We start from the raw sequence: 22,381 nt of genomic DNA on the forward strand, positions 1-22,381 counted from the left end.
GCTTGGTGTACGGTGGGTATGGCGCGACCCGGGGCTCCCGCAGGCAGCGCAGGCAGCGCAGGCAGCTGGGGCGGGCAGAGGTTTATTTACAGGGGGGCTGGGGGGAGTCACTGGAAGTCATTGGCATCGATGTGGAGCGGGGGCAAGTCGGTGGCGGCGGCGAAGAGGGAGCTGACGGTGGGCAGAGCCATGTCCTCGGGCTGCGGCAGGAACGGGTCGCGGGGATCCAGGAGTGCGGCGCTGCCTGCGGGACGGGGAGAGGCCAGTGCCGAGGGACCCCCTCCTTGCCCGCCCCCCCCCCGGCCCCGACGCTCACCTGCCAGCCTGGGGCCCAGCCCCTCGTCCACGGTCTCCAGCATGTTGGGCATCAGCTCCGCCGCCTCCAGTGTCTCCACCGTCCCCGAGCCCGGCTCCAGCCCCTCTTCCAGCGACTGCAGGAGCTCCTGCATGTCCGGGCTCCCAGGGAGAGGCTCCAGGTCCCTCAGCTCCGGTGGCAGCATCCCCTGCCCCTCAGGGACCAGCAGCAGCTCCGCAGCCCCGGGCACCGGCGGCAGCAGCCCCGTGTCCCCAGCTCCCGCTTGCTGCAGCATCCCCACGTCCCCGGCCACCGGCTGCAGCGTCCCCAGATCCCCGGGCAGCACCTGCAGCGTCCCCTGGCCCTCGGGGACCAGCTGCAGCACCAGCTGCGGCTCCACAGCCCCAGGTCCCACTTGCTGTGTCCCTCGGTCCTCGGGTCCCACGTGCTGCAGCACCCCCACCCCCGTGGGCAGCACCTGCAGCGTCCCCGCCCCCCCTGCTCCCACCTGCAGCGTCCCCTGGCCCTCGGGGACCAGCTGCAGCACCAGCTGCGGCTCCAGGTCCCCAATCCCTGGCTGCAGCATCCCCGAGACCCCCGATCCCACCTGCAGCGGCTGTGGTGGCTCCAGGCCTCGGGGCCCCGGCTGCAGCGTCCCCGAGCCCCCAGGCTGCAGCATCCCCGGGCTCGAGGGCTGCAGCGGCCCCGGGCTCCCGGCTTGCAGCGTGCCCGGGCTCCCGGCCATCACCTGCAGCATCCCCAGGTTCCCAGAGGTGACCTGCAGCGTCCCTGAGCCCCCAGGCTGCAGCGGTGCCACGCCACCAGGCCGCTGTGTCCCCAGGCCACTGGGCTGCAGCTGCAGCGTCTCCAGGTTTTCCGTGGCAGCCACCAACTCCTCTTCTGTCTGCCACAACTCATTTGCCTGCCTGCAAGGAGAGACGGCGGGCCTGGGTCTGGGTTTGGGTCTGGGTTTGGGTCGGGGTCGGGGTCGGGGTACGGGGACACCAGGCTGCGGGCGAGAAGGTCCCGCTTCCTGCGGGGCCACGAAGGGACCGAGGTGTCCCCCGGCCTCACCTGGAGGACACGCGGATGAGGCGCCGGTTCAGGTATTTCTTCTGCTCCGTCAGGTTCCCTGGGGACAGAGAGGAGAGGTCAGCGGGGGCGGCGGGCGCTTCCCCAGCACCGCGCCGCGCCGCGCCGTACCCTCCTGCCGCTGGCTGTAGTAGGGCCCGAAGGCCTCGTCGCGGGGGGCGTCCGGGTACAGGAACTGGAGGGGGTTCTCAGGGATGTTTTCCTCCACCAGCAGCTGGTAGTCGCGGATGATGTCGGGCAGCGCCAGGGACGCCAGCTCGGCCGTGGTGTAGGGAACCACCGCCCGGAAAGCGGGGGGCCCTGCGGGGCGGGGGGGCAGCCGGAGTCAGTGCCCAGGGCAGGCCTGAGGCCGGGGTGAGGGGCTGGACCCCAGGGGAGGCACGCTCACCGCTCTCGGGGTGCTCCACCCAGGTACAGGTGACCCCCCCCAGGATGCTCTCGCTGAACCGGATCAGGAACGTCCCCGTCCGCTTCCCCTTCAGCAGCTTCTTCTCTTGCTTCCGGCTCACGAAGCCCAGGATGAGCCTGGGGGAGGCACCGTCAGCCCCCGCGGCCCCCGGCCCCCCGGGGCCCCCAGCCCCACTCCTACCCGTCCTTCCAGAGCTGCTTGAGGTGCTCCTGGAGCAGCCCCAGGATCCCGTCCAGCCAGGCCCAGAAGGAGAAGCCGGAGGCACCGTCCTGCGGGAGAGGGTGGGTGAGCGGGGATGGGGGAGACATCCCCGGGGGCCGCGGGGGGACGGGGGCACAGCGCGATGGGGCCGCGGGGGGACGGGCACCGCTCACCTTGGAGAACTTGGGCCAGGCCAGGGTGCTGTCCGGAGACGGCTTCGAGCCTCGGAGGCGAGAGCAGGGTGAGGGGGGCGGCACGGCCCCCGTCCTGGCCCCGGGGGGCTCAGTGGAGAGGGGGGCTCGGGGCCGGCGCCCGGCCTTACCGAAGAGCTTCTCGGCCAGCATGAGGAGGTGCTCCCTGCTCAGGCCCCGCTCGGCCACGCTCTCGAACTGCCAGCTCAGCGCCTCGGCCAGCCGGGGCCAGGGTGCCGGGGGCGGCGTGGAGAAGAACTGTTGGTCCTGCGGGAGACGGGGTGAGCGGGGCCGGGGGCAGGCGGCGGGGGACGGGGACTCACAGCGGGGCAGGGGACGGGGACGGGACAGGGACCAGGACAGGGCAGGGACTGGGGACAGGAGAAGGGACAGGGCACTGGGGAGGACCGGGGACGGGGACCGGGAACCTGGCACAGGACACAGGGACGGAGACCGGGCGAGGAGCAGGGATGGGGACGGGACGCCAGGACCAGGGCAGGGGGAGACGGGGCGGGGGGCAGCGGGGCCGGGGGCAGTGGGGGGCGGCGTAGGGCTGGGGAGGGGTCCCGCTCGCCTTAGGGTCGTTGCTGAGCATGTTGAACCAGAGGATAGAGGCCCAGGCGCTGGAGAGCTGGTTGTTGTTGGAGATGATGACGAAAGGCAGCGTGCAGGTCTGCAGGGGGAGCGGGGGTCAGGCTGGCAGCCCCCAGCCCCCCCCGGCCTCCCCAGCCCCCCGGCCCCCAGCGCTCACCTCCAGCTCCAGCTGCAGCCCGCAGTAGGCGTACGCCAGCGTGAAGGTGATGAGGTGCAGCTCCTCCGTCACGGCCAGGGGACCCTGTGCAGAGGCGGCACCGTGGGGCACCGTGGGGCACCGGCCGCCCCCGTGCCCCCGCGGCCCCCAGCCCCGCACCCACCTCACCGGCACCTTTGCTGCCCTTGCCCGACCTGCTGTCCTTCTGCTCCTTCAGCGTCTGCGGGGCAGGAGAGAGTCAGCCCGGGCCGGGGGCTGGGGCTGGGCCAGGGTCCTTGCCCCACTCCCCCGCCCCGCAGAGGACCCGGGGGTCCGGGCAGGGGCTCCTACGAGGTACTGGAAGTCGCAGACCAGCCCGTCCTGGGGATTGTCCCCTGCCAGGAGAGTTTTGCTGCTCGACGTCAGGATGTTGAACTTGCGAAACCTGCGGGGCAGAGAGAGGCGGCGGGTGGGGGGCCAGGACCCCCTGGGGGGCACAGCCCTGCCCGCTGCGGCTGGCGCTCGCTCGGCTCTCACCCTTTTATCTTGGGGGGGTCCCTGCAAGAGATAACAGGGCATCAGCGGGGAGCGGGGCCCCGGGACGCCCGCGGCCGGGCAGAGGGGCCCACGCGGGGGTCCCAACCTGTCGATGTGGATCTTGGCCTCCATGCGGTGGTTGCGGTCGTGGAGGCGGACGAGCAGGCGGGCGCGGGCTGAGAACTTGCTGGCCGTCCGCAGCACCAGCGGGCGCTTGCAGGCGTTGGGCATGCTGGGCTGCTGCTCCACCACGAAGGCCCTGGGGACACCGGGAGGGTCAAGGCCGCCCCGGCCCCCCCGGCCCCCCCCGGTCCCCCCCGCCACCCCCACCTCTGCAGCAGGAAGGTGAGCAGCTCCTGCAGCCGCCGCTCCAGGAGCGGGGTCTCTGCCTTCAGCGGGTCCCTCTCGTAGGTCACCTTCTGCCGCAGGTCCCCCAGCGCCCGCAGCAGCTGCAGCAGCTGGAAGAGCCCCTGGCCCAGCTCCGTGAACCTGCGGGCGCCGCGGGGCTCAGCGGGGGCCGGCCGCGGCCCCCCCGGCCCCCCGGCCCGGCCCGGCCCTACCAGGTCTCCAGCGGGCGCAGGCAGGTGTCAGCAGGGGCCCCCAGGCAGGCGCGCTGCTGCCGCTCCTGCCAGGCCCCCAGCTCCTGCAGCAGGAAGTCCCGCAGCGTCTCGCTGCGCCCCAGAAGCTGCTGCATCTGAGCCAGCACCTCCTGGGGGGAGAGGAGCGCCTGAGCGGGGGGCGCAGGGCGGCTGTGGCCCCCCCGGCCCGGCCCCGGCCCCCTCTCACCCGCCGCTGCCGGTCCAGGATCTGCAGCTTGGCCTGGAGGGCTTGGACCTGCTGGGCGTACTGGGGGTCGCTGGTCCTGCCCTCACCTGCGGGCAGGGCGTGAGGGCGGTCGGGGGGGCGCGGCGCGGCGCCGCCCCACGTCCACCCCCCGGGCGGGCAGGATTGGGCCTTACCCGGCAGGTAGTGCACCTTGAAGCAGAAGTCGAAGGCATCCTGCAGGTCCTCCAGGTGCCGGAAGGCGCGTTCGGCCTCCTGCGGGCAGAGGGGGGTGAGGGGCCGGGCAGCCCCCCGGGGCCCGGGGGGGCCGAGGGGGCCGTTACCTGCAGGGCTGCGTGGAACTCGGCCAGGCGCCGCTGGATCTGCTGCTCTCGGTCGCTCTCCGGGGGTGTGTTGGGTGCCAGGGCGGCCCCCCCCTGCGGAGACACGGGGCGTCGGGCAGCGGCCGGCAGAGTCCCGGGGCGGGGGGGGGACCCTGCCCTACCTGCTCCCCCGCCTGCCCCAGGCGCAGGATCCGCTGTTCCTCCTGCAGCAGGTTGGCCACCAGGTTGGCAAACTTCTCCGGGCACTCCTCGAACTCGGCCTGCGGAGGGGCTGGGGGGTCAGCGGGGCGCAGGGACCCCCAGCCCCCCCGCCCGGGCCTCGCCGCTCACCTGGAGGTCTCGGCGGGCCTTGCGCAGGTTGTGCTTCAGCATGAAGTCCTCGTCGCCCAGCCCCGGGCTGCCCAGGCGCTCGCCCAGCAGCGCCAGCAAGGAGTGGAAGAGCATCCGGGCATGGGAAGAGAGCGGCTCGGCCGCCTGGCGCCTGCGGTGCCGGGGGCTCAGCGCCGGCCCGGCACGCGCCGGCCAGCGCGGCCCCCGGCCCCCGGACTCCCCCGTTACCAGTTCTGGTCCTCGATCCAGGCGGCCAGGCACTGCCGCACCGCCATGGGCAGCGCCGCCCCTGCGTACAGCTGGTGGACCTGCTCCAGGTAGGTGTTGGCCAAACTCTGCACCTCCTGCCACTGCGCCATGCTGGGGGGCGGGGGGCGTCAGGGCGGCCCCACCGACCCCCCGGCCACAGCACGACCGGAGGATACGGAACCAGCACCCGCGCGCCCTGCCGGGCACCCCCGCGCCCCACCTACCCGCCTGCAGCGCGGGGGTCCCGTGGGTGCCTCCGCTCCGGCTCGGGCTGGGCCGCGGGAGCGCTGCGGGCTGCAGCCCCGTCCTGGGGCGCCAGGAAGGGGTGAGCAGCGGCGGAGGTTTCCCGCCCGCGGCCGGGTGCCCGCGGGCCGAGCCGTCCCGAGCTGCGGGGGCCGGGGCGCACGCACACCCCCTCCCCGCGCCCCCCTGCCTCCCTCCTCCCCGAGGGCCCCCGCCACCCCCTGCGCAGCACCCCAGGGCCCCTCCCCAGAGCACCCCTAGACTGGTCCCCCCTCGCACCCCCGCGGGCACCCCCCAGACAGGTCCCCTGCACCCCGCGTGTCTCCCTGCAGGGATCCTGGGGGGTGGGTGCCCCAAGGGACCCCCCGCCCCAGGGGGACACCCCCAAGGGACCCCCCGACAGCGACCCCTGCGTGCCCCAGCCGGGATCCCCTATCTGCGTGTCCCCCCCGGCCCCAGCAGGGCTGCCCGTCCCCGAAGCGGCGTCCTGCAGACGGGACCCCCCGGACCCCCGGGACCCCTCGGACCCCCCCGGGACCCCCCCCGGGACCCCCCGCCCCGGCCGGCGCCGCGCTCCCACCTCGGCGGCTCCCGGCTGCCGGGGCAGGAAGGCGCGGAGGCCACGCCCTCTCCCCGCTCCGCGCGGCGATTGGCGGAGCGCGGCGGCGAGGCCACGCCTCCCCGGCCGGCAGTCAGGGGTTCCAGCGGGCTTGCCCGCTTCCCCGAAATGACGTCAGGAGGCGGGGCCAGAAGGGGCGGGGCCAGAGGGAGGGGGGAGGAAATGGCAGCGCAGGCCAGGGGCGGGCCGTGGGGACAGGGACAGGCTGCGGGGACAGAGCCATGGGGACAGAGCCATGGGGACAGAGCCATGGGGACAGGGACAGGCCATGGGGACAGGGACAGGCTGCGGGGACAGAGCCATGGGGACAGAGCCATGGGGACAGGGACAGGCCATGGGGACAGGGACAGGCTGCGGGGACAGAGCCATGGGGACAGAGCCATGGGGACAGGGACAGGCCATGGGGACAGGGACAGGCTGCGGGGACAGAGCCATGGGGACAGAGCCATGGGGACAGGGACAGGCCATGGGGACAGGGACAGCCCGTGGGGACAGGCCATGGGGACAGAGCCATGGGGACAGGGACAGGCCGTGGGGACAGGGACAGGCTGCGGGGACAGAGCCATGGGGACAGAGCCATGGGGACAGGGACAGGCCATGGGGACAGGGACAGCCCGTGGGGACAGGCCATGGGGACAGAGCCATGGGGACAGGGACAGGCCATGGGGACAGGGACAGCCCGTGGGGACAGGCCATGGGGACAGGGCGACAGAGCCATGGGGACAGGGATGGGCTGTGGGGACAGGGGGACAGAGCCATGGGGACAGGGACAGGCCATGGGGACAGGCTGTGGGGACAGGGCCATAGGGATGGGGCTGGACTAAAGGGACAGGCCTTGGGTACAGGGACAGAGCCATGAGGACTGGGACAGGCCATGGGGACAGGCCGTGGGGACAGGGACAGCCCATGGGGACAGGGACAGGCCATGAGGACAGGCTGTGGGGACAGGGTGACAGAGCCATGGGGACAGGGATGGGCCATGGGGACAGGGACAGGCCATGAGGACAGACTGTGGGGACAGGCCATGGGGACAGGGGGACAGGCCGCGCAGGAGCCAGAACCGGCAGGCAGGGCAGGGCAGGGCACGCTGGGCAGGACAGGGACAGGGCCAGGGCCAGCTGCCACCACGTGGCTCCGCGCAGGGCCAAGGTCCCCATGCCCCGGAGCAGGGCGGCCCCGCATCGATCCGGTGCCGGCCCCCCCAGACAGGGACACGGACGCGGAGCCAGCCGCCATACGGGGCCTTTATTCAGACGATGAGGACGGTGCCGCTGTGGGCGGTGGGGGCCGGTGGGGGGTCCCCGTCCGAGGTGAAGTAGCTGATGAGCGCCCGCACCCCGGCCTTGAGCCCCGGCTGCAGCCCCAGCTGCAGCCCCAGGGCCACGGGGCCACCAGCGCTGGCAGCGATGGCGGCCAGGCCGGCGTAGCCCAGGTCCTCGGCGAGCTCCAGGGCCCGCGTGGAGGCCAGGGCCTCGCAGCCCTGGAAGGCGTAGTAGAGGCTGGTGCCCAGGTTGTAGAAGGTGCTGACGCCCGGCACCCACTCCAGCACCCTGTGGGCCTCCTGCTCCCCCGGTGGGTTACAGGCATCCTCGTCCTCCCGCCGGCGCCGGGACTGGTGCCGGGTGGCACGGCGGCACGCAGGCAGCCAGGCACGGGCCCCGGCCTCCGGGAGCACCCGGACCCCCTCGGCCAAGGGCCCCGCGCCCGGCACAGTGGGCGCAGCGGGGTGGGTGCCGGCCGCGGGGCCCCGGAGCCGGGCGGGTGCCGCGCAGGGCCGTGCCGGGGCAGAGCCCCCCGGCCGCACCAGGCTGAGGAGGAGGGGCAGGGTCTTGGAGGCCGGGGCACCCCGCAGCCGCGCCAGCCCCCGCAGCAGCGCCGCGGCCGTGGCGGGGCCCAGCTCCCGGGACAGCGCCAGCACCTCCGCCTCGGCCTGGGGCCCGCAGGCGGCCCCGGTCAGCGCCAGGGCCATGGCGGCGCGAGCCAGGGCGCGGGGCAGCGGCGGGAGCCGGGTGAAGCCAGGCAGGGTCTCGGGGCGCAGGTCCCGGCACGACACCCCGTGCCCCGGCAGGGCCCCCGCTGGGATGAGCTCCGCCAGCTGCACCAGCAGCGCCCGCGCCGCAGCCCGGTCGTCGGCCTCCGGCCCGGGGGGGACGAGGGAGAGGGCTCTGCCCCCCAGGCCGAGGAGGAGGAGGACGAAGAGCAGAGCCTGGGGCATGGCGGCAGCTCCGGGAGGGCCTGTGGAGCAGGAGAAGGGGCTGAGCCCCGTCAGCCCCCCGCGGCCGCAGCCCCCCGCAGCCCCCCAGCGCCCTGGCTCACCCGCTCGCCGACGCCAGCGTCCCCTGCCCCGGCCAGACGGCGGCTGCCGCCCCTGCAGCCCCTTTATAGCCGTGTTATCGGGGGTGTCGCAACAGGCAGGGCCTGGCCCCGGCCCCGGGCGCAGGGACGGGGCAGCGCCCAGCCCCAGGGACCCAGCGCACCCCGGCGCCCCAGACCCACGCACCAGGCAAGGCCGAGAGCTGCGTTTATTTATTTGGTCTCTTTCCAGATTGAAAAGGTGTTGGGAGGAAAAAAAAAAAACCCACACACCCCCCCAAAAAAAAAAGGTGAGGGAAAACAGAGTTTGGGGTAAAACAGAGGAATGGAGACAGCAGGACAGAGAGCGGGGAAGGGGACAGGGCAGGGAGCCACCGCCTGCTTTCGCAGCACCCTTAAAAACAGCTTTAAAACCTGCAGAAAACCCAGAAAAGAGCCCAGGGCAGGGCAGGGCAGGGCGAGCCCCTCAATCCTCCTCCTCATCCTCATCCTCCACGCGGCGGACGCGCTTCCGCCTCCCCAGGGGCTGCGGGTCCTCATCCTCGTCCTTGTCCTCGTCCTCCTGGGAGCGGGGGGCTGCGGGGTCCGGCTCCGCGCCTGCGGGTGGAGGGAGCGGGGAGGGGGCTGAGCCCCTCGGGGCCAGGGGGAGTGGGGGTACACCCCGAGCCCCCGCTGTCTCCCCAGCAGACCGCAGGGGAAGAGCCCCTGCAGCCCCCCAGGAGAGAGCGGAGGGGCTGAACCTACCCGAGCCCCCGGTGTCCTCGTCCTCGCTGTCCGGCTCCCTTCGCCTCTTGGTGCCCGGCTGCGCCGCGCTGGGGACGGGGACAGGCTCCTCGCTGCAGGGGTTGGCACCGCTCAGCCCCGCACTGGGAGAACCCAGGGGTCTGGATCCCCCCCCCCCAGTCAGGGAGAGGAACCCCCGAGCGTTGGGGAGAGGACCCCGCTGCGGGGCCGTGCCTGGGAGCCCGTTCTCACCTCTCCGAGTCCGACCCCAGCCCTGCCGGCGGCCGCTCTGCTGAGGGGCACGAGAAGAGGGGCTCAGGGCTGGTCCCACGGCTGGGGGACCCCAGCCCGGCTCCCGCGCCCCCAGCCCGGGCCCTCACCTGGATCGGGGTCCCGGGGGCACCTGGGTGGCTCCAGCAGCTCCTGGGGGGACCCCGGGGGGTCGGGGCCGCGGTGGGCGATGGAGGCGGCTGCGCGGCGGAGCTGCTGCGGGGTGAGGGCAGCCGGGATGCGCCAGAAGGATTCCTGGGCAGAGAGGGGAGACGCTGCAGGGCCACGCAGGCAGCGAGGGGATGGGGATGGGGACGGGGACGGGGACCTCACCTGCTCGCTGGCGGGGGGCCGGAGCCCCAGCTGCCGCAGCAGGGCCCGGAAGCGCCGGTCCTCCATGGCGTCCTCGTTCTCCTCCGAGAGCGGCACCAGCGGCACCGGGTGGGACACGCCTGGGCCGGGAGCACCATCAGCCGGGCCCCAGCCCGCGCCCTGGCCCCCGCCCGCTGCCCCCCACCCGCTCACCGTCCTCCTCGCGGTCCCCGGCTGTCCTCCGCAGGCAGTTCTCCAGCCACCGCAGGGGCCCGGCCAGGCCTGGGGACAGGGCAGGGTGAGACGGGATACGGCCCCCGAGCCAAGCCCGACCGGGGGGCTCGGAGCCCCTCGCCCACCTTCCTGATGCAGGTGATGCGCCAGGCCCTGCCCGGCCCCTTCCTCGGGCACCCAGTGCTCCTCCATAGGGCCTTCCTCTGCTTCATCCTCCTCCTCCTCCTCCTCACTGTCCCCGTCCTCTGCCGAGCTGTCCTGGGCTGGTGCCGCCGAGGCGCCTGCCACGCCCTGCGGGGAGCAGCAGCGTCTGGGTGCCCGTGATGGGGCAGCGCCCGCTGGGCACAGCCCGGGCCCCCTCCGGCCCCTCCATACCGGCCCGGGGCCGTGGCCCTTCCTCCGGCGCTTCTTGTACAGCTCCTTGCGCTCCGACACCAGCCCCAGTCCCAGCAGCTTCTCCACCACACGAGCCCGCGACCGCCGCGCTGTCAGGTGCTTCATGATGTTCCCCAGGACGTCTGCGGGGAGGGGGGTCAGGGCGGGGGGCTGCGGGGGGCCGCCCCACCCCAGCCCGCCCTGGCCCCGCTCACCCTCCGAGCCCTGGAACTCCTCGAAGAGCCGCGCCAGCTCCTCCTCCTGCTCCTGCGTCCACAGCACCAGGCGGGTGCCCTTCCTGGGGGGGCACGGCCGTTGGTCCCGGCCCCGGGGCGAGGCAGCCGCCCCGGCCCGGGGGTCCCGTGGGGGTCCCCGACCCACCTCTCCCGCGGGAAGTCCTTGGTGCTGCTGGCCAGCCCCAGCCGCACCAGCTGCTTCACCACCTGCCGCCGCGTCCGCCCGGGCGCCGGGAGATGGGCCACGATGGCGGCGATGACATCCTCGCCTGCGGGAGCCGGAGGCTGCAGGGTCGGAGCCCCCGCTGCCCCCCGGGGGTCCCGCTGCCCCCCACCCCGGGGAGCCCCGGTACCTTCCACCTCCTTGTACTTCCAGTACAGCTCCCGCAGCTCCTGCTCCTCCTGGGGGGTCCAGGGGGGGACCCGGCTCCTGCCGGCCCTGGGCAGAGGGGAAGGGAGGTGAGGGGAGGTGGATGGGAGGGCGGCAGCCCCCTCCCCAGCCGCACTCACCCCTCTCCCTCCCGCAGGGAGCCGTAGCCCTCGGTCATCTCGCGGACGGCCGCCGGGCTCTTCCAGAAGAGCAGCTCCACGAAGGCCTTCTTGTTGGTGGCCGCCAGCGCAAAGAACTTGCCCAGGACGAACTTGGCCAAGGCCACCAGCTCCTGCAGGCGGAGGGAGGGAGAGCGGGGCTGGGAGACGCCGGGGGGGACCCCTCCCTGGGGCGCAGGGGGAGCCGGGCCCCGGCTGACCTGGTGCGCGCCGGCGGCGGGATCGCTGAGGAGGCGGTGGAAGAGGGCGAAGAGGGAGAGCTGGAAGAGCAGGGCCTCCATGCGCAGGTCGCGGGCCAGGCGGTGCAGCAGGCGGGCGGCGCAGTGGTTGGTGCGGGGGCTGTTGCGGGCGTACCCCCGCAGCAGCAGCACGAGCGCCCGGACCACGGGCGCGCAGGCGAACCTGCCCCGGCAGCCCCAGTGAGCGGTGCCGCCCCGGCGAGCGGTGCCAACCCGGACCCCCGGGCCCCCCCATCCCCTCTCACCGTTTCAGGTAGTCGAGAAAGTTGAACTCCTTCTCCGACACCTGTACGGTCTCTTCCTCCTCTTCCTCATCTTCCTCTTCCTCTTCCTCCGGCGCCTCGTCCTCAGGGGGCACGTGGCCTGTGGTGGGACGGTGGTGAGGGCCTGGAGCACCCCCCGGCCCAGAGCCCATCGCTCCCGGTGCCGCTCCCCGGGGACTCACGGGGCAGGGGAGCGAAGAGGATCTCCCGCAGCAGCTGGGTCTCCTCGGGCGGCCCCGCGTCAGGGGGTCCGAACACGTCCCCTTCGGGCCAGACGTCCCTGGGGAGAGGGGGACAGGCTGGCACCGTGTCCCCGCGCCCCTGCCCTGGGACGGGAATTGCGGTGCCGGTACCTGGCAGAGCGGAGCAGCCGCAGGGCCTGGGGGGCCCGGGCGTCCCGCAGGCACCCCTGGATCCGCAGCAGAGCCTCCGCGCGCTGCTCCTCCACCGGCGTCTCCGAGGCGGCGTCGAAGGGCACCGCGTCCTCGGGGAGGGGCACCTCGCCCTGGGGCAGGACTCTGTCACCCCACGCCCCGCCAAGACACCCGGTGCCGCCCGCGGGGCCAGACCCTTCCCCCTACCTGCAGGCAGGCCTGGAGCTGCGGGGCCAGCCCTGCCCAGAGCTCCTCCAGCTCCGCGGCGCTGGGCGGCTGCGGGGCGAGGGCTGCGGGTGCCCGCGGCTTCTTCCTCCTCCGCACGCGCTTGCTCTGGGGGGCCAGGACGGGATCAGGAGGGGCTGCCCGGCCCCCCAGACCCCCCACCCCCGGCGGGGCTGCCAGATCCCACCTGCACCACGAGGCCGGCGCGGCCCCGGCAGAAGCGCTCCAGCATGCGGAGGAAGAGGTGGGCTGTCTCCACCAGGTCCCGCAAGAAGCTGCGCGGCTGCTTGGTCTCGTCGAACTTGCGGAAGAGGGCGAGGAAGAGCTCCCGGTACTCCATCAGGTAGAAGATGTTGCCTGGGGGAGGAGAGGGTCAGCCGAGGACGAGGTCAGACACACACCCCCACCCCCCCAGGTACGGGCGGAGGGACAGACGGACTCACTCTTGATGACCTGGCTGCTGTCCCGCACCGCCTGCTCGGGGGACCGGTCCATCTCCTGCACCGTCCGCAGCAGCTCCTGGTACGCCTTCAGGGCCAGGTGCATCCTGGGGACAGGCAGCATCAGGGCAAGGACCCGCGCCCAGGGGGGGTCCCAGGCACCCGGGGGGGGGTCCCGGCCCCCACCTGCGGGCCCAGGTTGCTGCCTCCTTCTTGTCCATCAGCGCCATCTCGTAGTAGGTGGTGAGGTTCTGCTCGATGAAGTGGAAGGCACGGACGCCCACCGTCTCCGACACCAGCTCGGGGCGGAAGCCCCGGCGGCGGTTGAAGGCCATGAAGAAGGCGGTGGCCCACAGGTAGTAGGTCTCGTCGTGCTGCTGAGCCTTCTCCCGCACCAGCTGGTCCTGGGGGCGGTGGCGGGGGGGGGACGACTCAGCGGGGGTCCCGCAGCCCGGGGAGGGGGTCGCAGCCCCCCCGGCCCCTCACCTTGACCAGCAGCATCAGGCGGTTGTAGCAGCCCTCCAGGAAGTCCTGGCAGAAGCGGCGCAGGAAGAGCCGGACGTTGCGGGCAGAGCGGCGGGGAGGCTCGGCCTCAGGGGCGGCCTGGCGCCGCCGCGGCACCCGCCGCGTCTCCTTGCCCAGGTCGTGGCTGTAGCTTTTCAGCTGCAGGGGACAAACATGGAGCAGCCGGACTCGTGCCCCCACGTCATCCCTGTGCCCCCCCCCCCCCATCCCTGTCCCCGCGCTCACGTTGTGCAGCCCCTTGTGGAAGACGACGTCCCGGTCCCCGATCGCCTTCAGGCCCTGCAGGACGTAGGAGCCGCCGAAGCGGGAGTGCCTGGGGCAGGGGGACACGGGCTGAGCGGTGCCAGCCCCGCCACGGGGGTCCCAGCCCCGCCACGGGGGTGTCGACCCCCCCCTCACCTGGACGGGCGCCGCAGCCCTCGAGCCCTCCTCTCCGCCAGCTCCCGCTGCCGCAGGGTCTCCAGCTCCCGCGTGTCCTCCCTGTGCTCGGCAGCTGCCTGCCCCTGCCCCAGCGCTGCCAGCTCCTCCGGGCTCTGCGGGCAGCGCCGTCAGCGCTGCAGGGGGACGGCAGGGGGGTCCCCGGCCCCATCGCCCCCCGCCCCGGCTCACCTGGTCGCGGAACATGAGGGAGATGATCTCCAGAACGTGCAGGGCCCATTGCTGCTCTGCCTGGGCGCTCGCCAGGAACTTGAGCAGGTCATCCATCCCGCTGATGTGCAGCGCCCACAGCACCCGGTCGTGCACGCTGGCATCGCCATCCACGCTCTGGGGGGGACGGCGGGCAGGGAGGGCTCAGCAGGCAGAGGGTCGGGGTCCCCAGGGAGCTGCCACAGCCCCAGACCTGCCGGGTACCCTGGGGAAGGGCCCTGTCCCCATACCTGCTCCTCCGTGGGGTCCGGGGGGACGTGCAGCACATTGCGCACCAGCAGCAAGATCCTCTCGATCAGCAGCGTGTCCTCCTCCTGCCGCTGCTCCCAGTCCTGGGGCGACGGAGCCGTGAGGGGTCCCCGTGGCACCCACGGGAACCCCGGCCCCACTCGGCAGGGACGGAGCCCACGGTCACCGGGAGCGGCGCAGGGACACGGGACTCACCAGCTGCAGCAGGTCGTAGAGCTTCTCGCTGAGCACCCCAAAAACTTTCTCACTGGCGAAAGCCTGCAGAAACCCCTGCGTGAGTCTGGGGGGGCCCAAGCAGAGCCCCCCGCGCAGGGGCCGTGCCGGGGGCACCTGCCTGGGCAGACTCACCTCTTTGTAGGCCTGGAGGTAGGACAGGACCTGGAGAAAGTGGTGCCGGGAGGCGGCATCTGGCGGCACTTTGCCAAAGCAGAGCAGAGCCGGCTGCGTCAGGTTCACCATCAGCCTGCAAGCGGGCAGGGTGGGGGCGCGTGGGACCACCGCTTCGTGGGGACGCCCCCGGCCCCCCATCCTGCCCGCCCCAGTACCTGACGACAGCATCGAAGAGCACCTTGTCCTGCGGGTGCTGGACCAGGATGGGCAGGAGGTCGTTCTGCAGGATCTGGGCCGCCCCCAGCTGCTGCCGGACGTCCCGGGTCTCGTCCTCATGGCGCAGGTACCGGATCAGGTCCTTGACGCTCTCTGGGGGGGACGGGGCCGTGAGCCCCCGACGCCCCCGGCCCCCGCCGCCCCCCGCCGCCCCACCTACCCAGGCAGTCGGGCTCCCGGTGGTAGACGTCCCCTTCCAGGTAGCCCAGGGCGCTGCAGGTGGCCAGCAACTCGCAGTTCATCATGTACAAGTCCATGCAGCGCGGCGGGGCGCTGGGGACCGCGGACCGGGGGCCTTCTGCGAGACGGCCGTCAGCGCCACCGCCGGGTGTGTCGTCCCCCCCCCGTTCTGGCCCCCCCCCCGGGCCCCCCACCGCCGGTACCGGGACACCGGCCAACCTCAGGCATCCCCCGCCCCTTAGCGGGGCACCAGCCGGACCCGGTGCCGTGGTTCCCGAGATCGGGGCACCAGCGGGGATTCCCCTTCCCGGGGCACCAGCCCGCCCCGGCCCCCCTCGATACCGGAGCGTCGGCCGGTCCCGGTCCCCACCCCCCGCTCCCCAGGCACCAGCCCGTCCCGGTCCCCCCCGACACCGGAGCACCCGCCGGCCCCGGTTCCCCGGCCCCCCGCGCTCACCGCCCGCCCCGTCTCCGCCGCCCTCGCGGCCGAGCGCCCCGGGAACCGGCGCGGGGGCGGCGTTACACAACCGCCCCAGTTCCCGCGGCGAGAGGCCCCGCCCCGCCCGCGGGCTTCACGCGGTAACTCCCACCAGCGAGGACCCGGTGGGGCCCTGCTCCACCCCCCGTCGCCCACCACGGGCACGGACCGGCAGCACGAAGCCCCGCAGCCCCCTCCCCCCGGGCGCGGCTCCTGCGCCGCCCCGCTCCCCCCCGTGGTGCTGCGAGGACCCCCCCCGCGGAGCACCCTCCGGGAGGGGCTGCGCATGCGCCGCATTGCCCTTTTAAGTGCGGCGGTGACTGGGATGCAGCCCCTCCCCCGGGGCGGGCCAGGGCGGGGCCTCCCCTGCGGGCGCGGGAATGGGCGGCTGCGGGGGGCGCCTCCCGTCAGCCCCCGCGCGGTTGCCGGGGCGACGCGGGCCCGGCCCGGCCTCGGGGCCCCGCTCCCCCCGGTCCCCGCCCGCTCCCCCCGGTCCCCGCCCGCTCCCCCCGCCCCTGGTCCCGGTCCCGGCCACGGCCGCGAGCGGTTACCAAAATAAAAGAGCAGGTTTAATTCACCGAACACAGAACTCCCGCCGCGGCGGGGCGGAGCGGCCCCGGCCCGGCCCGGTTCGGGCGGCCCCGGCCGGGCCGGGTCCCGGGTCCCGGCAGCGGGGCCCCGCCGCGCCGCGCCGCACACACACGCACCACACGCACGGCGGCGGCCCCGTCACAGCAAAGCAGCGGGCGGGCGCGGGGGCCGGGCCCGGCCTACAGGCCCTGCGTCTTCAGCTCCAGCGTCTTCAGCTCCAGCGGCTCGGCCGGCGGCTCGGCCGGCGCCTCGGCGGCGGGGGGCTCTCCCTTGAGGGCGGCCAGGCGCTCGGCCAGGCTGCGCGGCCGCGGGCACAGCGCGAACTCGTACAGCACCGCGCCCAGCGCCGCGCCCAGCAGCGGGCCCGCCCAGTACACCTGCGGGGGGGCGGCGTGGGCACCGGCACCCCCGGGCACCCCCCCCGCCCCCCGTCCCGGCCTGCGGGGCTCCGGGCGCCCCCAGCTTCGGGGCTCCGGCGGGGCCGGGGACTCCCCCCTCCCCCCCCCCCGCCCCCTTCGGGGCACCCACCTCCCGGTGCGGGGGGGGGCAGCGCGAGCGAGGGGCGGCCACGTCCCCCCGAGATACTGGGGGGGCGGCAGGGCCGGGGGGGGGCTCCTCGCGCCCCACCTGCGCAGCCCCCGGCACCCCGGGGCGCTGCCGTCAGCGGGGTGGCTCCGGCGGCTGTCCCCCCTCGGAGGGGACACCGCGGCTGGGGGAGGACCAGGACAAGCGGGGAGGGGCTGGGAAGGCCCCGGGCGGGGTGGGGGGTCCCCCCGCCCCACTTACCCAGTGGTTGGTGAAGTTTCGGGTGATGACGGCGGGGGCGAAGGAGCGAGCGGGGTTCATGCCGGCGCCCGTGTAGTGGATCTGCGGGGAGGACGGGGCGGTGGGGGGGAGGACGGGGCGGTGGGGTGCCGCTGGCTGCCCCCGCGGCCCTGGACCGCCCCCCAGCCCCCGGGGTCACACCAGGAGGGCCCCCGCGGCCGCCCTTACCCCGAAGAGGTGCCCAAGGGCGAGGGAGAAGCCGACGGGCAGCGCGGCTGAGCCCGGGCGCCCGTCGTGGCGGTCATCGAAGCTGGCCAAGACGCAGAGGATGAACTGGGCGGTCAGGAGCAGCTCCACCACCATGCCCTGGCCCGGGCCCACGCTGGGGTGCAGCTGCGCAGGGAGGGGGGCTCAGCACCCTGCCTGCCCCCGGCCGGCAGCCAGCACCCCACGGAGCTGGTCCCCCCTTCCCCCGGCACCCCAAACCCCCGCCGCCCCGGCCGTCGCCCCGCCGCGCTCCCAAGCACCTCCTGGCCCCAGTTCCCTGTCGCCCCGCTCGCCATCCGCAGCCCCGCCGTACCCCAAAGCCCTGTTTACCCCCCCAACGCCGCCTGGACAGCCAGCCCCCATCACTGCCCCACGCCACCCCAAAGCCTCAAGCGCCTCCTGAACCCCCTAATCCCCCATCGGCCCCAGCGCCCCGAACCCCCGAGCATCTCTGAACCCCCCAGTCAGCCATTACAGCCCCACGGTACCCCAAAACACCTCTTAGAGCCCCCCTCACCCCCCCCCGCCCCACAGCACCCCAACCCCTCAAGCATCCCCAGCCCCCCCCGGCCCCGCTCACCATGCTGAGGCCGAGGGTGCCGCGGATGGAGGCCGGCGTCACGCCGTAGAGCACGCCGGCCCCGGCCAGGGCGCCCAGCAGCTGGGCCAGGAGGTAGCCCAGGGCACGGGGCAGGGAGAGCTGCGAGGCCAGCAGGAGGGCCAGCGTGATGGCCGGGTTGACGTGGCCCCCGCTGACGTGGCCCAGCGCCTGCACCAGGGTGGCCTGGGCCAGCCCGAAGGCCAGGGCGGCCCCCAGGACGCTGTGGGGGCCCGGGGCCCAGCGCAGGGAAGCCCCCAGCCCCAGCAGGGCATAGAGGAGGCTGCCCAGGAACTCGGCCAGGACGGCCCTCCAGAAGGCGGACGAGCGCAGCTCCCGCATGGCCTGGCCCCGCTGCCCTCCGTGGCCCCGCTCCCCTCCCCGGGGGCCGCCCGCACCCACCTTTATAAGGCCCCCCCGGGCCGGCCCCGGGGGTGGGATCCCACCGCCGCCACCCCCCCGTTAACCGCTTCGCTGCCCGGGGCGGGGGCCGGGTGACGTGCGGCGAGGGCCCCCCCCGAGCTCCCCCCCCCCCCGGGGCAGCCCTGCACCCCCAGGATAGGGGGGACCCCCCCGAGCCGCGTCCCCCCATCCCTGGGGCTCCCTGGGTGGGGGGGCTCTGACCCATAGGTGCCCTCTGCGGGGTCTGGGGGACACCACCCTGCTCGGGGCCGGGGGCAGTGCTGAGACACCCCCCCACCATGTTTTGGGGGACACTTTGGGGTGACCCTGCCGGGACCCAGCCTCTCCCAGCCCCACACGGGGGGGGGAGGGGGGGGGGGGGCTGGGTGCCCCCCCGGGCCAGCCCCGCTGGGGGCCACGGGGGCTCCCCCCGCCCCGGCCCTGTTGTCTGCAGGAGGGTTATTCAGCCTGGCTTAGCGGGCGCTAATTCCTCGGCCGGGGGGATTAGGGCCAGGCCCGGCCATTGGCGCCCGCGGAAATCTGCCGGGGCTGCAGAGGCCGCGACAAAGGGCTTTGCTGCGCTCAGCGCCCCGGCACGGGACGGGGCGGACGGGGGGTCCCGGCCCCCAGCCTCGCCGCGGGGCCGCTGGGAGGGGGCACGCGCCTGGGGGAGCCGGGGAGGGGGCACGGCCCCGAGGGAGGCACGGGGGAGGACCCCAGCGTCGGGGTGCCCCCACGCCCCGAGGGCGCAGGACGGGGGTCTTGCAGCCACCGAGACCCCCCCCCCCCCGTCCCCCACGGCAACACTCTGCACCCAGCTCTGACCCAAAGCCACCTTTAATCCCCCCGGGGGCAGGGGGCGGGGGGGGGGGCTGGAGCCATCTGTGCGCGGCCCCCCCCCACCCCCCCCATCCTGCCGCGGGGGGGCACCGTGCCCCGGGTGCCCCATGGAGGGTGCTGGGCTCGGGGGCTGGCGGGGACCCGGCATGGGGACCCACGTGCCAGCTCCCACCGGCTGGGTCGGAGCAGGGGGCCGGGGGGCTCAGGCCGTGCCCTGGCCCCGCTCGGCCGGGGGGGCCGGGGGGCTGCGGGCGGAGGGCGAGGAGGGGGACGGGCTGGTGGTCTCCACCAGCGCCACGTCCCGGCAGGCGAGGCAGGCGCCCAGCTTCTCCCGGGAGGCGCTGGGGGCGAAGACGAACTCATAGGAGAGCCCGGCCAGCACCGCGCCCAGCACCGGCCCCAGCCAGTACACCTGGGGGGGGGGGACACACACGCGTGTCAGGGGTGCCCCAGGGACAGGGGGACGCGGGGCCAGGGGCTGCTGGGCACTGCCCCAGGGATGGGGGGACTGGGGACCCCACACCAGTGACGGGGACTGACTGGAGGAACCTGCTCCAGGCACGAGGAGCCACGGGGGGATCACACTTTTGGGATGGGGGGACCGGGAGGGGCCGGTCCCAAGGATGGGGACTGGGGGGGGGACCCGTCCTGTGATGGAGGGACCAGGAGGACCCAACCTGGGGATGCAGCCAAGGGTGACCTGTCCAGGGGGGACCGGGGAGACCCGTCCAAATGAAGGGACGAGCCTGGGACCCCTGTCCTGGGGCGGGGACGGGACCAGGGGGGTCCCACGCTGCAGCTGGGGGCACCCATCCCCATATTGGGGTCTCTGGGGGGGACGCGGGGGTGCCGCTGACTCACCCAGTGGTCGTCCCAGATGCCGGTGACGACGGCCGGCCCCAGCGAGCGCGCCGGGTTCATGCTGCCCCCCGAGAACGGCCCCTGCGGAAGAGGGGGGTCAGGGCCGGCCGGGGCAGGGGCCGGCAGCCCCGGGGCGGGGTGGGCAGGGGTCCTCACCGCAGCCAGGGCACCAGCGGCCACGGCGCTGCCCAGGGCCAGCCCGCCCTGGGGGGCCGCCCGGTCGGTGGCGGCAAAGGCGGCCAGTGCCAGCTGGAAGGTGGCGAAGGTCTCCCAGGCCAGGGCCTGCCCCGCCGTCCCCGCCGCCGTCACCTGCCGCGACAGCCCGGCCTCAGCGCCCCGCCACCGGGATGGGGACGGGCACAGGGACGGGGACACTCACCCTGGTGACGAGGCTGGCGTCGTCCGGCAGCGCCAGGCGGGCAGCGGCGGAGGCCAGCACGGCCCCGGCACACTGGGCCAGGAGCCCGGCAGCCCCGCGCAGGGCGCCCAGCTTACGGGTGCAGAGCAGGGCCAGGGTGAGCGCCGGGTTGGCCTGGGGCGCCCCGAGGGTGCAGGCCAGCGCCCCGGCCACCAGCCCCCCGGCCAGCGCCGGTGCCAGGGGTGCGGGGGCCACCGAAGCGCCCAGCACCACCCCCACGAAGATGAGCGTCGCCGCTGCCTCCGCCAGCACCCCCCGCCAGAAGCACCCGCTCCGCAGCTCCTGGGGGCACAGGGCAACCGGTGGCCCGGTGCCACGGCGATGGGGTGCCACGGTGACAGAGTGCCTTGGTGATGGGGTGTTGTGGCAATGGGGTACCTCAGCGATGGGGTGCCATGGCAACAGGATGCCTCAGCAACCAGTACCTTGGCGACAGGGTGCCATGGTGATGGGACCCCTCAGCAACTGGGTACCGCAGTGATGGGGTGCCATGGCAACTGGGTACCACGGTGATGGGGCGCTACGGCAACTGGGTACCGTGGTGATGGGGTGCTATGGCAACTGGGTACCACAGTGATGGGGTGCTACGGCAACTGGGTACCGTGGTGATGGGGTGCCACGGCAACAGGATGCCCAGCATCACCGGGTACCATGGTGATGGGGTGTCTTGGCAAAGGGGCACCTTGGCAACAGGGTCACTATGGCAACAGGAGCACCACGGCAATGGGGCCACCATGGCAACAGAGATGGGTGCCATGGCTACAGGGGGTTACGGTCACAGGGGTGGGGGCAGGCACCACAACAGGGCTGGGGGCCACGGAGTGGGGGGCATAGAGGGACCCCCGTGCTGGGGCTACGGGCTGGGGTGCTGGGGCTGGGTGCCGAGATGACAGACTGGGGGTGGTCCCCATGAGTCGGGGGCTGCTCACCCACCCCCCGGCAGGGCGGGACCCTGGGCCGTGGCTCTGGGGGGCGAGCGGGGGGCTGAGGGGGAAGGGGCCGGGGCGGCGCAGCTCGCAGGGCCTTACCTCCCCGAGGGCCATGGCGCAGCTGCGGGCGAGGCAAGCGCGGAGGACGCCCGGGAAGGGGGCACCTCCACCCCCCCGCCCTGCCACCCCCCCGGGCGCGGGGAGGGAAGGGCCCCGCCTGGCACAAGGCGCTCCTGGGGTGCAGGAGGGGGCCGAGGACGGGGCAGGGCCCTGGCGGGCCGCAGGGTCGTGGGATCGGGCTCGGAGCATCTCTGGGTGCCATGGCAACGAGCTGGGACACTTTGGGGTGTTGCCACGACGACCAGCGCTCCATCCCCGGGGGAGAGATGAAAGGCAGGGATGAAAGGCTGGGGGGAGCGGGGGGGGGGGGGGGCACCCCCGTAGCCAGCCCTGCTCGCACACCAGTGACGAGAGCCGGGGGCCGGGGCCGTCCCCGCCGTGCCGGTCCCCAGGGGGGCAGCGGGAGAGGGCTGGGGCGGGGGTGCCCCTGCCCCCGCCCGCAGGGAGCCGGGTGCCCGCGTCCCTCCCGTGTCCCTGCCGCGTCCCTGCCAGCTCAGCAGCCGGCCCCGCACGTGGGGTGAGTCAGCGGGCGGGTGCCAAGGGCCTGGCTCAGCACGGCCCGGCCCTGCTGACGCCCTGCAAAGAGCCAGAACAATCCGCGCCCGGGGCCGCCACAAAGGGACCGGGCCGGTGCCGCGGGACACGCGGGCGGGCGGCGGGGCCGTGCGGCCCCTGCGCCCCGGCCGAGCGGAGGGCAGCGGGGGGGGGCCGGGCCCAACGCCCCCGGGGCACCCCCGGCACCGGCCCGGCCCCCGGCTGAGCTCACCCCGGGGACCCCGGGTCCTGCCCCCAGACCGGCCGGGGGGACCCCCTGAGCCGCCCCACAAAACCCTGCGGGACCCCGCATGGTGCCCCCACCCGACAGAACACCCCGGGGACGCCCAGGCCTGCCCCTGCCCCGCAGGGCCCCCGTCCTGCCCCGCAGGGGCCCCAGGCCCCCATGATCCCCCCTCCTGTCCCAGAGACCCCTCAGGGACCCCAGATCCCCCCCCGACCCCCCATCCTGCTCCCCTCTAACATCCCCCACCGCGGGGGGGGGCGGGGGGGGGCGGGGGCGGAGACGCGAGGCGCCAAGATGGCGGCCCCCTGCCCGCCTTCAGCCGCAGGGCGGAGCCAGCCGGAGTCACGCGGCGGGGGAGGGAGGTGCCAAGATGGCGGCCCCGCCTGACGGGCAGGCGGCGGCGAGCGGGGGGGGGGGGGCGGGCGCACGTGACCGGCGGCTCCAAAATGGCCGCGCCCATGGTGCGGGCGGCGCGGGGCGGTGCGACCGCCCCGCCGAGGGGTAATGGCGGCGGGGGCGGGGCTTCGCCGCCTCAAAGGAGCCGCGCTTAAAGGGGCCGCGTAGTTAC

The 22,381-nt window shown here is 74.6% G+C and overlaps 5 protein-coding genes across 14 annotated transcripts; all 5 read right to left on the minus strand.

The window, feature by feature from the left end:
• Positions 1-66: 66 nt before the first annotated feature.
• Positions 67-6,037, minus strand: STAT2 (signal transducer and activator of transcription 2). Of its 3 annotated transcripts, XM_075525430.1 has the most exons (24): positions 5,964-6,001; positions 5,365-5,434; positions 5,120-5,251; positions 4,892-5,042; positions 4,723-4,821; positions 4,562-4,654; positions 4,415-4,493; positions 4,242-4,327; positions 4,016-4,164; positions 3,786-3,944; positions 3,562-3,714; positions 3,456-3,476; positions 3,270-3,363; positions 3,103-3,159; positions 2,940-3,023; positions 2,763-2,861; positions 2,320-2,455; positions 2,171-2,220; positions 1,977-2,065; positions 1,776-1,912; positions 1,499-1,687; positions 1,370-1,427; positions 317-1,221; positions 67-244 (listed from the first exon to the last, which is right to left on the minus strand). In XM_075525430.1, exons 3-24 carry the CDS (start codon positions 5,248-5,250, stop codon positions 108-110), a joined length of 3,156 nt encoding a protein of 1,051 aa, XP_075381545.1. In that variant the 5' UTR covers position 5,251; positions 5,365-5,434; positions 5,964-6,001; the 3' UTR covers positions 67-107. The 3 variants fall into 3 exon arrangements, with proteins under 3 accessions (XP_075381545.1, XP_075381546.1, XP_075381544.1); XM_075525431.1 differs by lacking the exon at positions 5,365-5,434 and having other exon boundaries at positions 5,964-6,037; XM_075525429.1 differs by lacking the exon at positions 5,964-6,001 and having other exon boundaries at positions 5,365-5,482.
• A 1,214-nt stretch (positions 6,038-7,251) lies between these two features.
• APOF (apolipoprotein F) lies at positions 7,252-8,384 on the minus strand. The gene is made up of 3 exons (XM_075525489.1): positions 8,319-8,384; positions 7,762-8,237; positions 7,252-7,665 (listed from the first exon to the last, which is right to left on the minus strand). Exons 2-3 carry the CDS (start codon positions 8,215-8,217, stop codon positions 7,252-7,254), a joined length of 870 nt encoding a protein of 289 aa, XP_075381604.1. The 5' UTR covers positions 8,218-8,237; positions 8,319-8,384.
• Positions 8,385-8,672: 288 nt separating this feature from the next.
• On the minus strand, positions 8,673-15,480 carry TIMELESS (timeless circadian regulator). 7 transcript variants are annotated; one of them, XM_075525405.1, is made up of 30 exons: positions 15,411-15,480; positions 14,744-14,881; positions 14,523-14,676; positions 14,326-14,440; positions 14,173-14,235; positions 13,959-14,060; positions 13,690-13,845; positions 13,480-13,613; positions 13,306-13,393; positions 13,042-13,218; positions 12,742-12,959; positions 12,559-12,662; positions 12,303-12,472; positions 12,098-12,223; positions 11,870-12,021; positions 11,699-11,796; positions 11,499-11,616; positions 11,215-11,416; positions 10,976-11,127; positions 10,819-10,904; positions 10,611-10,734; positions 10,445-10,527; positions 10,230-10,372; positions 9,980-10,145; positions 9,834-9,902; positions 9,642-9,760; positions 9,419-9,563; positions 9,291-9,330; positions 9,060-9,151; positions 8,673-8,912 (listed from the first exon to the last, which is right to left on the minus strand). In XM_075525405.1, exons 2-30 carry the CDS (start codon positions 14,838-14,840, stop codon positions 8,782-8,784), a joined length of 3,624 nt encoding a protein of 1,207 aa, XP_075381520.1. In that variant the 5' UTR covers positions 14,841-14,881; positions 15,411-15,480; the 3' UTR covers positions 8,673-8,781. The 7 variants fall into 7 exon arrangements, 6 of the variants coding, with proteins under 6 accessions (XP_075381520.1, XP_075381521.1, XP_075381518.1 ...); XM_075525406.1 differs by having other exon boundaries at positions 14,744-14,878; positions 15,411-15,429; XM_075525403.1 differs by lacking the exon at positions 15,411-15,480 and adding an exon at positions 15,221-15,350 and having other exon boundaries at positions 14,744-14,878.
• A 329-nt stretch (positions 15,481-15,809) lies between these two features.
• MIP (major intrinsic protein of lens fiber) lies at positions 15,810-18,660 on the minus strand. The gene is made up of 4 exons (XM_075525491.1): positions 17,445-18,660; positions 16,826-16,990; positions 16,619-16,699; positions 15,810-16,209 (listed from the first exon to the last, which is right to left on the minus strand). Exons 1-4 carry the CDS (start codon positions 17,802-17,804, stop codon positions 16,012-16,014), a joined length of 804 nt encoding a protein of 267 aa, XP_075381606.1. The 5' UTR covers positions 17,805-18,660; the 3' UTR covers positions 15,810-16,011.
• Positions 18,661-18,677: 17 nt separating this feature from the next.
• Positions 18,678-22,006, minus strand: LOC142421034 (aquaporin-2-like). 2 transcript variants are annotated; one of them, XM_075525473.1, is made up of 5 exons: positions 21,012-22,006; positions 19,945-20,265; positions 19,722-19,874; positions 19,566-19,646; positions 18,682-19,116 (listed from the first exon to the last, which is right to left on the minus strand). In XM_075525473.1, exons 1-5 carry the CDS (start codon positions 21,219-21,221, stop codon positions 18,907-18,909), a joined length of 975 nt encoding a protein of 324 aa, XP_075381588.1. In that variant the 5' UTR covers positions 21,222-22,006; the 3' UTR covers positions 18,682-18,906. The 2 variants fall into 2 exon arrangements, with proteins under 2 accessions (XP_075381589.1, XP_075381588.1); XM_075525474.1 differs by lacking the exon at positions 19,722-19,874 and having other exon boundaries at positions 18,678-19,116.
• Positions 22,007-22,381: the final 375 nt, after the last annotated feature.

The sequence above is a fragment of the Mycteria americana genome, chromosome 26 (genome assembly GCF_035582795.1).
Source record: "Mycteria americana isolate JAX WOST 10 ecotype Jacksonville Zoo and Gardens chromosome 26, USCA_MyAme_1.0, whole genome shotgun sequence".
Taxonomy (NCBI): Eukaryota; Metazoa; Chordata; class Aves; order Ciconiiformes; family Ciconiidae; genus Mycteria; species Mycteria americana.

Excerpts from the sequence above, each read along its gene's own strand:
- APOF (XM_075525489.1), bottom strand. The coding sequence starts at position 8,217 with ATGCCCCAGGCTCTGCTCTTCGTCCTCCTCCTCCTCGGCCTGGGGGGC. Across the intron at positions 7,666-7,761 it reads CACGGCCCTGCGCGGCACCC|GCCGGGGCCCGTGCCTGGCT; the intron begins GCCCGGCTCCGG and ends GTGCTCCCGGAG.
- LOC142421034 (XM_075525473.1), bottom strand. The coding sequence starts at position 21,221 with ATGCTCCGAGCCCGATCCCACGACCCTGCGGCCCGCCAGGGCCCTGCC. Across the intron at positions 19,647-19,721 it reads CCGCTGGTGCCCTGGCTGCG|GGGCCGTTCTCGGGGGGCAG; the intron begins GTGAGGACCCCT and ends CCTCTTCCGCAG. Across the intron at positions 19,117-19,565 it reads GCATCTGGGACGACCACTGG|GTGTACTGGCTGGGGCCGGT; the intron begins GTGAGTCAGCGG and ends CCCCCCCCCCAG.
- MIP (XM_075525491.1), bottom strand. The coding sequence starts at position 17,804 with ATGCGGGAGCTGCGCTCGTCCGCCTTCTGGAGGGCCGTCCTGGCCGAG. Across the intron at positions 16,700-16,825 it reads CCCTTGGGCACCTCTTCGGG|ATCCACTACACGGGCGCCGG; the intron begins GTAAGGGCGGCC and ends TCCTCCCCGCAG. Across the intron at positions 16,210-16,618 it reads GAAACTTCACCAACCACTGG|GTGTACTGGGCGGGCCCGCT; the intron begins GTAAGTGGGGCG and ends GCCCCCCCGCAG.
- TIMELESS (XM_075525405.1), bottom strand. The coding sequence starts at position 14,840 with ATGGACTTGTACATGATGAACTGCGAGTTGCTGGCCACCTGCAGCGCC. Across the intron at positions 12,224-12,302 it reads GCGCCGGCCTCGTGGTGCAG|AGCAAGCGCGTGCGGAGGAG; the intron begins GTGGGATCTGGC and ends CTGGCCCCCCAG. Across the intron at positions 9,152-9,290 it reads CTGGGGTCGGACTCGGAGAG|CGAGGAGCCTGTCCCCGTCC; the intron begins GTGAGAACGGGC and ends CAACCCCTGCAG.
- STAT2 (XM_075525431.1), bottom strand. The coding sequence starts at position 5,250 with ATGGCGCAGTGGCAGGAGGTGCAGAGTTTGGCCAACACCTACCTGGAG. Across the intron at positions 4,494-4,561 it reads AGTTCCACGCAGCCCTGCAG|GAGGCCGAACGCGCCTTCCG; the intron begins GTAACGGCCCCC and ends CTCTGCCCGCAG. Across the intron at positions 3,364-3,455 it reads GACCCCCCCAAGATAAAAGG|GTTTCGCAAGTTCAACATCC; the intron begins GTGAGAGCCGAG and ends TCTGCCCCGCAG.